The sequence below is a fragment of the Mytilus trossulus genome, chromosome 2 (genome assembly GCF_036588685.1).
Source record: "Mytilus trossulus isolate FHL-02 chromosome 2, PNRI_Mtr1.1.1.hap1, whole genome shotgun sequence".
NCBI lineage: Eukaryota > Metazoa > Mollusca > Bivalvia > Mytilida > Mytilidae > Mytilus > Mytilus trossulus.
Genome location: NC_086374.1, coordinates 91,372,311 through 91,388,193, shown reverse-complemented (window position 1 = coordinate 91,388,193; position 15,883 = coordinate 91,372,311). Strand labels below are relative to the sequence as shown.

The 15,883-nt window shown below is 32.0% G+C and overlaps 1 protein-coding gene across 7 annotated transcripts in view; it reads right to left on the bottom strand.

Moving 5' to 3' along the window:
* Positions 1-15,883, bottom strand: part of LOC134708348 (CLIP-associating protein 1-B-like) — a 109,586-nt gene that overhangs the window by 53,656 nt on the left and 40,047 nt on the right. For all 7 annotated transcript variants that reach the window (XM_063568805.1, XM_063568808.1, XM_063568809.1 and 4 more), the window contains exons 10-16: positions 9,704-9,841; positions 8,242-8,280; positions 7,225-7,301; positions 6,619-6,711; positions 5,650-5,795; positions 1,557-1,692; positions 910-980 (exon numbers count right to left, since the gene is read on the bottom strand). In XM_063568805.1, coding sequence (XP_063424875.1) covers positions 910-980; positions 1,557-1,692; positions 5,650-5,795; positions 6,619-6,711; positions 7,225-7,301; positions 8,242-8,280; positions 9,704-9,841 — 700 coding nt within the window. The remainder of the gene's footprint in view (positions 1-909; positions 981-1,556; positions 1,693-5,649; positions 5,796-6,618; positions 6,712-7,224; positions 7,302-8,241; positions 8,281-9,703; positions 9,842-15,883) is intronic.

The window sequence follows — 15,883 nt, the reverse complement described above, 5'->3', positions numbered from 1 at the left end:
AACACTGAAGTGATGAGTAACTTACCGTCTTTTTGTAGCGGATTTTGATGTTAACACTGAAGTGATGGGCAACTTACTGTCTTTTTGTAGCAGATTTTGTTGTTAACACTGAAGTGATGGGCAACTTACTTTTTTTTTGTAGCAGATTTTGATGTTAACACTGAAGTGATGGGCAACTTACTGTCTTTTTGTAGCAGATTTTGATGTTAAAACTGAAGAGATGGGTAACTTATTGTCTTATTGTAGCAGATTTTAATGTTAACACTGAAGTGATGGGTAACTAACTGTCTTATTGTAGCAGATTTTGATGTTAACACTGAAGTGATGGGTAACTTACCGTCTTTTTGTAGCGGATTTTGATGTTAACACTGAAGTGATGGGCAACTTACTGTCTTTTTGTAGCAGATTTTGATGTTAACACTGAAGTAATGGGTAACTTACCATCTTATTATAGCAGATTTTGATGTTAACACTGAAGTGATGGGTAACTTACCATCTTATTGTAGCTGATTTTGATGTTAACACTGAAGTGATGGGTAATTTACTGTCTTATTGTAGCAGATTTAGATGTTAACACTGAAGTGATGAGTAACTTACTGTCTTATTGTAGCAGATTTTGATGTTAACACTGAAGTGATGGGTAACTTACTGTCTTATTGTAGCAGATTTTGATGTTAACACTGAAGTGATGGGTAATTTACCGTCTTATTGTAGCAGATTTTGATGTTAACACTGAAGTGATGGGTAACTTACTGTCATATTGTAGCAGATTTTGATGTTAACACTGAAGTGATGGGTAACTTACTGTCTTATTGTAGCAGATTTTGATGTTAACACAGAAGTGATGGGTAACTTACCGTCTTATTGTAGCAGATTTTGATGTTAACACAGAAGTGATGGGTAACTTACCGTCTTATTGTAGCAGATTTTGATGTTAACACTGAAGTTATGATTGGCAACAACCTATGGGAATGTGTGTACTGCAAAAAAAAAAGAAGCATACTGTTATAATGTGTATATTTACAATGTTTGTACTTAAATAATAAAATCTTCACAAATTTTGTTGAATCTACAGTAATTATTCCTTGTACATTTGAAAGTCCTTACCGTTCACTTTCATTAAACTTGACATGTTATGTAATATATTTAAGGAATGACTGTAATATTTTCTATGAAGAAATAACATAAAACATTTGGTGCACACTGAATAAAGCGTGTAGCGGGTCATTTAACAGTGTGCACCACATTTTTTATGTTATTTCGAATAGACAGAAAAAAATATTACAGTCATTTCTTATAATTTAATTCTAAATTCCATTTTAAACAGTAGAAAACCATGAAAAAAACGTTGTTGACGTCAAAGGTCACATGACTAAATTATGTCTATGAGCTGATAACAAAATAATGTCAGCCAATCAGAAGACGCATTACATCCTAAATTAGATTATTTAACAAGCTTATCCAACAATTGAGATTTTTTTTTTTCAAAAAGGTCATGTTAAAAAGTAATTGAACCAAAACATATTCAAGTTGTATCCCTTGTTTGTTAGACTTACTTGTAAAATGAATCGTATACAGACTATTCCTGATGTAGCCATGATTTTAGCACTATTGGGTATCAAGTTGATGAGATGACTCATCTGAGATTCGGCAAAATGATCAAACTTGCTTCCTAATTGCTGAGACATATATCTGAAAATAAAAAGAAACATCTTACTAGAACTTATAATATGACTTTATCATCACTGATATTAATTAACTATAAAGCTGACTGTTCAATATGGGTTTTGCTCATTGTTGAAGGCTGTATGATGACCTATAGTTGTTAATTTCTGTGTCATTTGGTCTCTTGTAGAGAGTTTGTCTGAAACAGGTTTTTTCAGTACAGGACTAAATTTTTTTATCTACTCAACTTGTATATATATTGTCATAGTAATCAAGTTTCATGGAAAATGATTTTAGTCATGTTTAGAAGTACAGTAGACTCCACCTAATCGGATATCGGCTAAACGAATATATCGGCTATTGTAATATTATTTCAAAACACCAAACCATTCCCTATACATTTCAGTCAAAATACATCGGATAATCGAATATCGGTTATTAGAATATATCGGCTAATTGGATAGGAATATTCATGAAAAATGTGTGAAACCATGTACAATCGAATATTTTGAAATAATTTCATATTTTTCTTGACAGGAAATGAAGCCGGAAGTTGCGCCATTACGAAGTTTAAGAAAATTTCAGTACAGAAATGTTTCATTTTATTAATAAAACGATCTTTTATAGTCAAATAAAACATGTTTCTTCTTGTTGTCTTGTTTATTTTATGAATCTGATATTATATTTTGCCTAAGATGTGTTTGTTATGTGTTTATCAAAATGTGATGGTTATCATTTACTTCACAAACAAGGACACGACAGAAATAATAAACTGTGCGTGATGTTCATCAATAATTATTAAATATGAATGAAAAGTACCTCTTTCTCAACAATTTATTAAAATAAATATAAAAGTCCCGTGTAAAAATAAGGAATCGTGTGTCAATAGCATATCCCAGGTGAAATAGAATTATGTAACTTGTACACATGTACGCCATTTTCCTAATTTACATAATATTCAGCCTTTTATTTTGAACCACGGCAGATAAGATAGAAAAGTAAATTAATTTTCCTCATCTTGATGTCCAATTTTATAATCATAAAAGTAGTTGTATTACTTGAAATGGAAATGTGTTTCATAAATAAACCAGATGCTCCGCAGGGCGTAGCTTTATACGAACGCAGAGGTTGAACCCTGAACGGTTGGGGCAAGTATGGACACAACATTCAAGCTGGATTCCACTCTAAATTTGGATTGTGATTAAATAGTTGACACAGCATAGGTTTCTGACACAGAATGAATGTTTTCAAATGAACTTAAAATTTTTGTTTTCTCTTAGAGCAATTCACTATGCTGTTGAATATTAATCCTCTCAAAAAAATGTTTGAAGAAATTTTCTTTTTATTTATGAAATTTCAAATGAGAAAAATTGAACCCAATTTTTTATTCACATCCCCCTTTCCCTTATTCCAAAACTAATTTCAATTAAAATATTCTAATGGAGTTTGCAACAATTACTACTCATTTAAATACATCATAAAATATTAAGATGTAAAAAAACTGCTTGTTATCACTGAATGGTAAAGATTATTTAAATTTACCAGTTGGTAGTAAAAAGTGAATATACATTGTATATTGTATATAACAAAGATTTAAGTTGATTCTGGACAAAGAAAGATAACTCCAATTAAAAAAAATTCTTGCAGATATTTCTTGCTTACTATACTGGACAAAGAAAGATAACTCTTAATTAAAAAAAAAATTGCTATTTCACAATATTGTGAAATTAGATATTTCTTGCCATTGCACAATACTGTGCAATTGAAAAGACTTGCTATTGCACAATACTTAATATAATAATTTTAGATCCTGATTTGGACCAACTTGAAAACTGGGCCCATAATCAAAAATCTAAGTACATGTTTAGATTCAGCATATCAAAGAGGCCCAAGAATTTAATTTTTGTTAAAATCAAACTTAGTTTAATTTTGGACCCTTTGCACTTTAATTTAGACCAATTTTAAAACTGGGCCAAAAATTAAGAATCTACATACACAGTTAGATTTGGCATATCAAAGAACCCCAATTTTTCAATTTTTCATGAAATCAAACAATGTTTAATTTTGGACCAAGATTTGGGCCAACTTGAAAACTGGGCCAATAATCAAAAATCTAAGTACATTTTTAGATTCAGCATATCAAAGAACCCCAAGGTTTCAATTTTTGTTAAAATCAAACTAAGTTTAATTTTGGACCCTTTGGACCTTAATGTAGACCAATTTGAAAACGGGACCAAAAATTAAGAATCTACATACACAGTTAGATTCGGCATATTAAAGAACCCCAATTATTCAATTTTGATGAAATCAAACAAAGTTTAATTTTGGACCCTTTGGGCCCCTTTTTCCTTAACTGTTGGGACCAAAACTCCAAAAATCAATACCAACCTTCCTTTTATAGTCATAAACCTTATGTTTAAATTTCATAGATTTCTATTTACTTATACTAACGCTATGGTGCGAAAACCAAGAAAAATGCTTATTTGGGTCCCTTTTTGGCCCCTAATTCCTAAACTGTTGGGACCGAAACTTCCAAAATCAATACCAACCTTCCTTTTGTGGTCATAAACATTGTGTTTAAATTTCATTGATTTATATTCACTTTAACTAAAGTTATTGTGCGAAAACCAAGAATAATGCTTATTTGGGCCCTTTTTTGGCCCCTAATTCCTAAACTGTTGAAACCAAAACTCCCAAAATCAATCCCAACCTTTCTTTTGTGGTCATAAACCTTGTGTCAAAATTTCATAGATTTCTATTAACTTAAACTAAAGTTATAGTGCGAAAACCAAGAAAATGCTTATTTGGGCCCTTTTTGGCCCCTAATTCCTAAAATGTTGGGACCAAAACTCCCAAAATCAATACCAGCCTTCCTTTTATGGTCATAAACCTTGTGTTAAAATTTCATAGATTTCTATTCACTTTTACTAAAGTTAGAGTGCGAAAACTAAAAGTATTCGGACGACGACGACGACGACGACGCCGCCAACGTGATATCAATATACGACGAAAATTTTTTCAAAATTTGCGGTCGTATAAAAACTGTAGAAAATTAGATCCGAGTTCGATCACCTTCTTAAGCTATTAATAGATTTACCTGTGGCCTACTTCCGAGAATTCATAGTTATTTTTAGCTTTTACCTGTTTTAACACACAAATGAAACAAATCACCCAAAAACAACAAGTCTCATTATTTAAGAGGTACATATTAAATTCAGATAATCAACACATAATTAAAAAATCAACAGACTGACAGTTAAACAAAATACATTGTAATTAACTGATCGATCTATTACTCAATCAACCGATTTATCTGAACTTGTACCTGAAAAAAACATTGAGATTAGTTACAAATTTCCATTAATAAAGCAGCTATAATAGCTATTGGTATCTTAGGGTTGTGTCTTTCAATTTAAAAAAACAAACTTGGAGGAATATACGTTCATCGGCTAATTGAATATATCGGACAATCGGATATTTTTAGCTGACATTTTGGGTATCCGATTGGCCGGAGTCTACTGTATAACATATCCAATTCCTTTTAGCTTATTAACAAAATATGTAGATGTAAGTCTTCTGTTCCATGTTCACTAATTTTAAAATAAATGAAAAAACTTTTATGAAAACCAACAACATAAGTTGTCTAACGATAGCATGCTTGATTTGAGCGTGTTCTATTCGTGTCTGGGTCAAAGAATTTTTAAAATCAGGTTTTTGTATCTTCTTATACAAGCTCACTTTACAAATGATTAAGATTAAGATTAAGTAGTGTCTGCTTAATTCTTGAATAAGGAGTGCTTCTTGAATAATTGTTAGAAATTAAAAATGGGACTCATTCTAAATGAAGTCCTTGGGTTAAAACTGAATATTTAGAAATTTTATTTTCTTTTTGAGTGGAAGTGTGGGTGAACAATTACATTTCAGCATTTTATTTTAATTTTTCTGCGATAAATCAATGTCAAGACTTAATCTATGTAAACTTACGCTACAGTAATACAGGCTTCTCTAACAATCTGAGATCGAAGGTCCCGGATACAAATGGTAAAACAGGGTTCCATACCCCTCAACAATTGGAAAAACTCATCCTGCTGCTGCCCTCCTTGTACTATCACAGATCGAACAGTTTTAATCTAAAATAAGGACAATCAAAATAAATATTTTAGCCCAGGTATCATGCATTAACAGTCATTTATTCTCTAGGGAATTTAGTGTTGTTTGCATACCTTTAAGACAAATTTTGGTTTGGTTCCTTGCATTGCTATCAAATTGATGTTTACCCTTGGCCTCCTTTATTCTTATTTTCCCTTAAGAGCGATTACAATGACAAAATATTCTTCATACATAATTCAGAATCACTCTTTTGACAAGCTTAGACAATTTCTTTCTTATAGTCATGACACTTATTGATGTTAACAATAATCAACCAAGTTACCATATTGAGACTACAGCCTCCATTTGGGCCTAAAGTATTCAAAGACAATTTTGGAATTCTGCTGACTTAGGTGTCATTGTGTAGAAGTTAACTGATATGTATATTTTCTTGCTACATTGAAGACCTGTTGGTGACATTCTTCTGTTGTTTTTTATTTGGTCGGGTTGTTGTCTCTTTGACACATTCCCCATTTCCATTCTCAATTTTATATATATATATATTTTGCCTTGGTAACCTTACAAGTTACATCAGGTAGACAGAGTCTGATTTTATTATTAATTGACCAGCTCCACCCCATTCCCCCAAACAAATGCAGTGTATCTGGGTCTCTGATATATTAATCAGTAATAAATGGGAAGTTTTGACTGCAGCTGTCCAAGATTTATAGGTATCGTGCAAAACAGCAAAGTATTGTTTTTTATACAAAACATTTTCTTAAGATATTTCTTACAGAGCAATAACAACAAATTTTGATATTTTTCATGGACAAAAGACAAAATTAGGATAAAAACGGAGCTTACAGCTTCATTTCTTTTCTCCCAATCTTTCTTCTCATCTGACAGGATGTCTTTGGCTTTGTTCAATACATCTGTCATGTCTCGTGCAGAAAATATCTGAAATACACATAAAACGATTACATATGTTGAGAGTTATGGAAGCAATTTTCTTATCACTTAATATGTAAAAATATGCATGAGTTCCATAGAATTTTGTGAGGTAAATATAAACGCCAAGATACTTAAATGTGGGATCTCTATTCATTTTCATTTCTTAGATAAATAACTTATGATTTCAAAGTTCAAATGGAGTTCTACTTGTTACAGTTGAGGACAAGGAAAGAGGTTAATATATAGTGTTATGCAACACATCATAATGAAGTCATGGAAGTGGTTACACCTAAAACTATATACAATGTATATCTAAGGATAAAAAAGTTATAACCCAAATTAAAATTTATTTGAACTTGAGCAAGGTCAAGCGTAATCCATATTGGTATTTCATACTTCACATGATACACTCCTAATTCAATTATCTAAAGAATACAGCAAGACAGTCAAGGTGATCCCTATACAACTGTACACCCACCTCCCCTATAAAAATAGTTATATAATAAACGATGACTTTACCTGTACTTTAGGGACATCTTCAAATGACCTGGTGAAAAAATCTTCATCCACAGCTCCTTTGCTGGCTTCTGATGAAACTACAATGGATAGAATAATAATTTTAATCAAATTGCTGTTCGTAAAATTTTACATCAGAATGTTATAGAAATAATGTCATTCAAAGTTTGCATACTTTTAAAAGCATATTTTAGGCCTTCCATTCATTAAAACATGTAGATTTTTATTTAGGTAAATTTGAAACCAACAATTATCTGTCATTTATTATTCAGCTAGGTCTGTATAAAACCCTGGTGTAGACATATTAGGTAACTGATCTTTGATATGTTGATCATCGTTGTTTTATTTACTGAAATTTCTTTGCAGTTTCTTTTTTGTCTTGTTGCTTTATATTTTCTCAAAGTGAAAGACAATTAAATTAAACCATAGATAATTTGTCATATTTTCAAATAGTAGAACAAAACATTCTTACTACATGTATTATAAACTGAAAATTGGCAAAACAACTGCTCCAAAATTTGTTCATAAATTATTCCTCCAGCTAAAATACATACATATATACAACAATATCTATATAAACATGTACAACAATGAATTGATAATTTCTGGTCCTATCACTTAAACATGCAAGACCAACACAAAATCTACCAACTACTGTGAAGAAGAAAAAAAAGAAAAAAAGAGGAAAAGTGAAGTAAACGTTACCTCTGTTGTAATAGTTTTCATTTCAATTATTTCTCTGAACAGTACTTAAAGTTGATTTTAAAGTCAAATTTTTATTCTTGAAGTTGTTTACTCAATTTCCGAAGATGTTTTTTTCTGAACATAAATGAAGGTACTATACTTTGAACTAAATATAAGTTTAATTTTTTTAAATTAGATTTTCTAAGTTCTCTACAATATTCTTCAATTAAATCTAAATCACTAAAAATTTGTTCCAACTAAACAGGTATGATTAAGGGGATGTTAGAAAGGGTGCGGTGTCCACACAATGAGACATGAGGTGCACAATATAGTTACCTGGCCCAGAAATAGACCGACGACGTTGGAGTGAGCTCCCTTTAGTAAGAAAAGCAACTCGTTAGTATAATGAATGAAAAAGCAATATTATTTGTATGTCCATGAAACAACACAGCACAGCCAGCTCATAGGCTAATGATACAAATGTGTTATAACCTGTATTGTAATGAAAATATATAGTACATAAAATAAAATCGTAATACTTTGAAAGTTTTTACCGCAGAAATTAAAGCTGATTATAGTTTGATAGTCCCTAACCACATGCTACAAATTTCTATTTTACAATTCAAACATAAATTTGAATAGGAGTGTTATATAATATCGTAAGCAATAGCATAGTAGCACTAATTCATTATTGATGATTTGACAGTATGATTTTTTGGCATAGATGTACAGGAGATTGATATCTTAAAAGAAATGATATGGTAAATTACCCAATAACACATTAGCACTTAAATGTCATGTTGGTTAATTTGACAGAAAAGATTTTCTAGCAAAGATGAATTTGATATTGATAACTTAAACTAGAGGCTCTCAAGAGCCTGTGTCGCTCACCTTGTCTATGTGCATATTAAACAATGGACACATGTCACATAAATTCATGACAAAATTGTGTTTTTGTGATGGTGCTGTGTTTGTAAATCTTACTTTACTGAACATTCTTGTTGCTACATTTATCTCTATCTATAATGAACTTGGCCCAGTAATTACAGTGGAAAAATTTTTCTAAAAATTTACAAAAATTTATGAAAAATGTAAAAAAATTGACTATAAAGGGCAATAACTCCTTAAGGGGGTCAATGGACAATTTTTATCATGTTGACCTATTTGTATTTCTTAATTTGCTGAACATTATTGCTGTTTACAGTTTATCTCTATCTATAATAGTATTCAGGATTATAACTAAAATCCACAAAATTTCCTTAAAATTACCAATTTGAGGTTGTCCGATTTGTCTGAAAATTTCAGGGCAGATAGATCTTGACCTAATAGACAATTTTACTCATGTCAAACTTGCTCTAAATTCTTTGGTTTCAGAGCTATAAGCCAAAATCTACATTTCACCCCTATGTTATATTTTTAGCCATGGCAGCCATCTTTGTTGGCTGGCATGTTCATGTCACACATTTTTTAAACTAGATACCCCAATGAGGATTGTGGCCAAGTTTGGTTAAATTTAGCCCAGTAGTTTCAGAGGAGAAGATTTTAGTAAAAGTTAAATGGCCGTCAGACACGGGGTGACGGACGACAGACAATGGACGCCGAGTGATGAGAAAAGCTCACTTGACCTGACCTGAAGTGAGCTAAAAAAATGCTCAAGAAAAGATGACATTGTAAATTCTATGCAATAACACATGAGCACTATAATGTTGGATGATTTGTGTTATGAAAGAACTCTCTAGAATATATGTTCTGAAGATTGATGATAGAGAAAGGAAGACATGATAGAGTGTGCACTCACCTGATGATGATTTGGATGGCACACCACTTCTTTTTGATGTAGTACTGGATGATGGCTGAACTCTTTTGGCGGTGAGAACTTTTGTGGAAGTCGGACGAGCAAAATCTGTGTCATCGTCACCACCTGCACGACTTGGAGCTAAAAAAAAATATATGTATGAATCTAACTGATATTTACTACAGAGATCAAGAAAGGACAATAGAGAAAGTCAATCCTCTGAAAGACAACATTTCAAACTATCATAATACCAATACAATGTCTGGACCAGTTTCACACAGGAATGGTTTGGATAATGTAAAAGAAAACCAGTGTGAGTTCAAATAACATAACTAGGTTCAAATGTTATAGAAGGACAGAGAAAATGAGATATACAAACTCATGTCTTGACACTGAACAAGCAACCAGGTGACCGACCAACTCTTAAAACTATGTTAACCCAAATATTGGAGTAATCTTTTAGCATGATTACACTGTCAAGGCTGTGTAAGACGCACCTTTATGCTGTTGATTCATTTAATTTTCTGGGTACAAATTTACATGGATTGGGAAAATTGTGTTTTAATGACTACAAGAAAAACCTTCACTGTTCAAACCATCTTTACTTCTAAACAAGAATCGTTGAATGTATGTCAAGTCTTGTACAAAGCATGCCTCTTTGAAAAGATATCTTTACAAGAGCAGATGCCATAAAAAAAAGAAGAATTAGCAATTAAGCAAGTCTATGTTCAATTTGTAATTAAGTGGCTAGGAAGTATGTGATCTCTATTACAGAATCAACAGCTGCTGCCTTACAATTCTAAGTTACCTCCCTTTGTAATGTGCAATCATGTTATAAAAAACATCATAACAATAATTATATCCAGACGACTCTGGGTAATTAAACAGATATGAACATAAATTAGTCTGACATATTCCTCATATAAATCATTCCCTGAGTATAAGTTTACTCTAATTCTTATAGCATTAATAGTAAAATTCATTGTTAGAATTCATACCAGCGAATTGATAAATTCTACATGTTCTATAAATTCAACTGTCTCCTTTTTTCTCTCTTGCTGTCATAAAAATTGTCAGATTAACAATACTTGGCGATCACAAAAAGGATTTCAGTGGCGATCCAAGGGAGGGTTCCATGGTTGGAATTTGAAACCCCCTTATTTTGATGATCAATGCATTTAAAAGGGAAAATATAGTTGGAAACCCCCTTTGAAAATTGCTGGATCCACCCCTGATTTTTTATATTGTTTTATCAAAGGCAAGGGGTGAAAATGTGTTATATTCAATGGGTTTTCAACCCATTCTCCCCCTAATTTTAACACCTCCCCCTTACAGTAGATCCAATTACCTTTCTTTGACACTAAATTTTTATATTTCTGTATCAATTTATCTTTTATAGAACTCATCTTTATTTTTATTTGTCATTTGTCAATCTCCATTTTAATTTCACATCCAATTTGTTATTTTCGTCAAACTGCCAAACAAAACAAGACGGAAACCATCTGTTAATCACACTTTCTATTCAAATTCTGTTTCTATAATCAACAAGCAAAAATATCTCCCAGGTATCATCATTCCAACAGTTAACGTGTTTCACATCGACACTTTACGCTACATGTAGGTTAAGTATGAAATAACAACATTCCTGTAGTAACACTTTCCAGTACATGTAGATTATGTGTGAGAATCGTCAATCTGCTGATGTCGGTACAAATCAAAATTTTCTGCACATGTTATAATGCAAGTTTTATTTTTGGGTGAAATATTCCAATCTGCTTAAGCTATGCAACAGCATGATTGTAACTGTAATATGTATATCAATGAAATTTTTCACTCGAGGTAAAAACTATTCCTGCCAAGATTAAATGTAAGTTTTAACTCAATTGGTACACACAAAAAACAAAGATCTTTTTTCTGATTTCACTAAACCAGAAACACTTTTATATAAAAAAAATCTGAATTAATAAAGAAATCTTATTTTGTAGCTATCCACCGACTAAATTGTAAAAACCCAATACTAAAATCCACAATGATTCTGTGTACTAGTTTTACACCATGAATTAAATGTTTCCAGTTTGATATAACATTCCATCAGTTACATATTAGAGATGTAAAGCATTAATCCATGTTTTCAACGTCTTTTGATTCTTGACAATTCTTCAGTTTTTATTCCCAGCTTAAGAAACAATTGAGGTTAGTAATTAACAGAATAATTCCCCAGTAATGAAGCAGTGAGGATTATAATGCAGAATAATACCAGACATAATAATAGTTCTCATAACTTCACTGCTTTTCTGCTTGTCTACAGATGCCTTATCTTCCACCAGGTGTACACACAAGAAATAATTAATACCACCAATCAATCAAATATTTTTCATAACTCAATGAACTAACGAGAAGACTTTTCAAATTTCATCAAGATATAACATTAATTATACTTGCAAGATATTTTTATTTACATGTTTTCAAAACTCCGCTTTTTTCTTGTTTATTAGACTAAAATCTTTGAAATTTAGTAATCATATCAAACAAGATTTTTATTCTTTAGATGCATCAAACACATCTATGGATGCAGATAAATTTGACAGCTATATTTATCAATTTATATCTGAATCTGATCATTATTGAAACCACTGTAAAATATGCTTTTTTTTACACTCGATAAATTATATAAATATCTGACAAGTAACTATCTATTTGTACAGACAAAGAAGACACAAGGATGAAATAGATTACACAGGAGATGTTCATTGCATACAACAGTGATGAATGGGGCTCCATCAGGTAGTATTGATAACCCAGTAGAGTAACTGAGTTAACAACAATATATTTATGTTGGTGGCTTAGTTAGCCTGAATTTATGTATGTGATAACCTGCAAACCTGTTTTATTGTGACAGCCCAAAAAAGCTTGCAAGATTGGAAAAGTCCATCCATGAAATTGAGGTTAATGTACATGTCAGATTAACTGTATGTAGAAAGATATTCAATCTACACTTAATTAACAATCATTTTTACACTAATAATAGTGGTTAATTTACATTTAATGAACAGTACTCTGAAAACAGACCTCTTAAACAAAATGTTTACCAACAAACCATGAAAATAAAGTCAAGCTAAGATTACCTTGTTAGATGTGTAGAACATAAGTAATTTTGTAAACAAAAAAAGAGCTGGAGTCGGTTTCACAAAAAAAACTTACGACTAAGATTGATCGTAAGTATACTGAATTGTTCATGACTTACGACCAACTTAAGTCGTAAGTTTTTTTGTGAAATTGACTCCTGGTCTTCTACTTATAGTATCTGAGAAACACGAAAACTTAGGGTTAACCAATGAACCATGAAAATGAGATCAAGGTGACTGGTCAGATGTCAAGAAAACTTGCTTTCAAGGCCATATAATCTGTCAAACCATGCCAAAAAATTTCATTTCAAAAGGAAGCTTCAAAACAAAATATGCAAGTACCAAACTTAATAGCTAACCAATTGACAAAGAATGAGGAATTGTTATAGCTCCCTCTGGGTTGTAAGAACCAACTTATCTAGAAAGGAAGACACAGGAAGAGTTTAAAATGACTTTTTTGTCATCATGTGATGTACTGTAGAGAAATATCAAAACCTTACTATAATGAGTTGCTGATTACCGTTAGCTTAAAATACCAGCATCACAAGAACACATTTTAAAATTTGAATACATTAATAGTACAAATTATTTAGTTTCAATATAAAAATTCAGCCTGATATAAAATGTACAATGTAAACAACCAATATTTGTTTTCAGAATTCATTTATTGATTTGTATGCTCCTAATCAATTCTGTCAACACCATTACTGAATTATCTCTCTGTCAGACTAAAACCATCCATCTACACCCTCAATGAGTGATAGGAACAAACAGATATACAAAACTCTAACTGAATTCTCTCTGTCAGACTAAAACCATCCATCTACACCCTCAATGAGTGATAGGAACAAACAGATAAACAAAACTCTAACTGAATTCTCTCTGTCAGACTAAAACCATCCATCTACACCCTCAATGAGTGATAGGAACAAACAGATAAACAAAACTCTGAATTCTCTCTGTCAGACTAAAACCATCCATCTACACCCTCAATGAGTGATAGGAACAAACAGATATACAAAACTCATCTTCAATAGATGAGAAAGAAAGGTAATTGCCAAATTTTCTAGCAGATGTTCATTATCCAGTGTAATAATGTGTCAAACAACATGGAATGTTACATCCTGTATTACATGTACCAGGGTAATATACTACCTAATTATACTGGTACCTAAAAGGTCTTATTTAGGGATGCTCCTCTTGATGAAGGTTACTTAAGTAGAAAACTATTCAAAGAGGTTGCCTCAGTGATAGTGCAGACAAATTCTGTTTGTCAAAGAGGTTCCCTCAGTGATAGTGCAGACAAATTCTGTTTGTCAAAGAGGTTGCCTCAGTGATAGTGCAGACAAATTCTGTTTGTCAAAGAGGTTGCCTCAGTGATAGTGCAGACAAATTCTGTTTGTCAAAGAGGTTGCCTCAGTGATAGTGCAGACAAATTCTGTTTGTCAAAGAGGTTGCCTCAGTGATAGTGCAGACAAATTCTGTTTGTCAAAGAGGTTGCCTCAGTGATAGTGCAGATAAATTATGTTTGTCAAAGAGGTTGCCTCAGTGATAGTGCAGACAAATTCTGGTTGTCAAAGAGGTTTCCTCAGTAATAGTGCAGACAAATTCTGTTTGTCAAAGAGGTTGCCTCAGTGATAGTGCAGACAAATTCTGTTTGTCAAAGAGGTTGCCTCAGTGATAGTGCAGATAAATTCTGTTTGTCAAAGAGGTTGCCTCAGTGATAGTGCAGACAAATTCTGTTTGTCAAAGAGGTCGCCTCAGTGATAGTGCAGACAAATTCTGTTTGTCAAAGAGGTTGCCTCAGTGATAGTGCAGACAAATTCTGTTTGTCAAAGAGGTTGCCTCAGTGATAGTGCAGACAAATTCTGTTTGTCAAAGAGGTTGCCTCAGTGATAGTGCAGACAAATTCTGTTTGTAGGAAGATTGTCCTGGGAGTTGGAATAAATATTGTTTTATAGGCTAATCTATTTATAAAGAGAATATCCTGGGAGTTGTTATAACATTATTCAGTATAAGTAAACTGCACTTGCTGATTGGCAGTCTGCTACACATATACTAAACTGTTCTTAACCCCAAACCTTACCTTAACCCACACTTAACCTTAAACATAACGCTAACCTAACCTGACCATGAATGAACCTTAGCTCTAAAGTATAGGGACTTTCAAAGTAAAAGAAGGCCCAAATATTTGTGTAGATGAGATAACAGAATAACAGCAGAGGTCCATTTTCAGTAGAAGCAGCTTTATACACAACATAACTATAGATATTTTAAGTGGAGAGGTATAAAGCACTCTTGAATTGATGTGCAAGTTTGGTCAAAACATAGAATCTAATATTTAGACTAACATGGAAATCTTCCATATTCAATTATATAGGTACAGTTAAGTGAATACAACACAGGGGAGCTTCATTAACATTAAAAATACATAAATCCATAATCTTACCATAAACTTAGTGATCAATTTATATATTTGTAAAAGATGACATATAGGTCATTGACATTATTTACCTTTTATTAAATTCTTATGTATATATACAATATTTACAAACAACATTTCTCAGGATATACATAGAGTTTATTTATGTTCAATGAATTCTAACCATAACATATCATAAGTGAAAAGCTTTGAACCATGGAATTATAATCAATGTTAATTAAAATATTTAACCACCTTTTCAATCATAGGTATGAACAAAATCAGGACCTGAACTAGATAAGTGCATCAATAAATCTGGTTTATTCTCGTTGACAAGAATAAAGAACTATTACTATTACAAAACACCTCATTTAACCTTCCAAAAAACAGATAAAATGGACCATAAAGATTATCCATACTTGGCCTAGTTCATCCAATTCATATAGAAATAGTTTAAACACCATTTGTATGCTTTTTTATTGAACATGGTTAAAACCCCAACAAAAGTACCCACTTCTAACGCTGTGACCCATAGCTGCCATTCACAACCCAAAATACCCAAGATTATCTTATTTGTCCAAATAAATACTGAAAACTGCGTTATGTATAAAATTGCTCAATTTTGATTACCAGTAT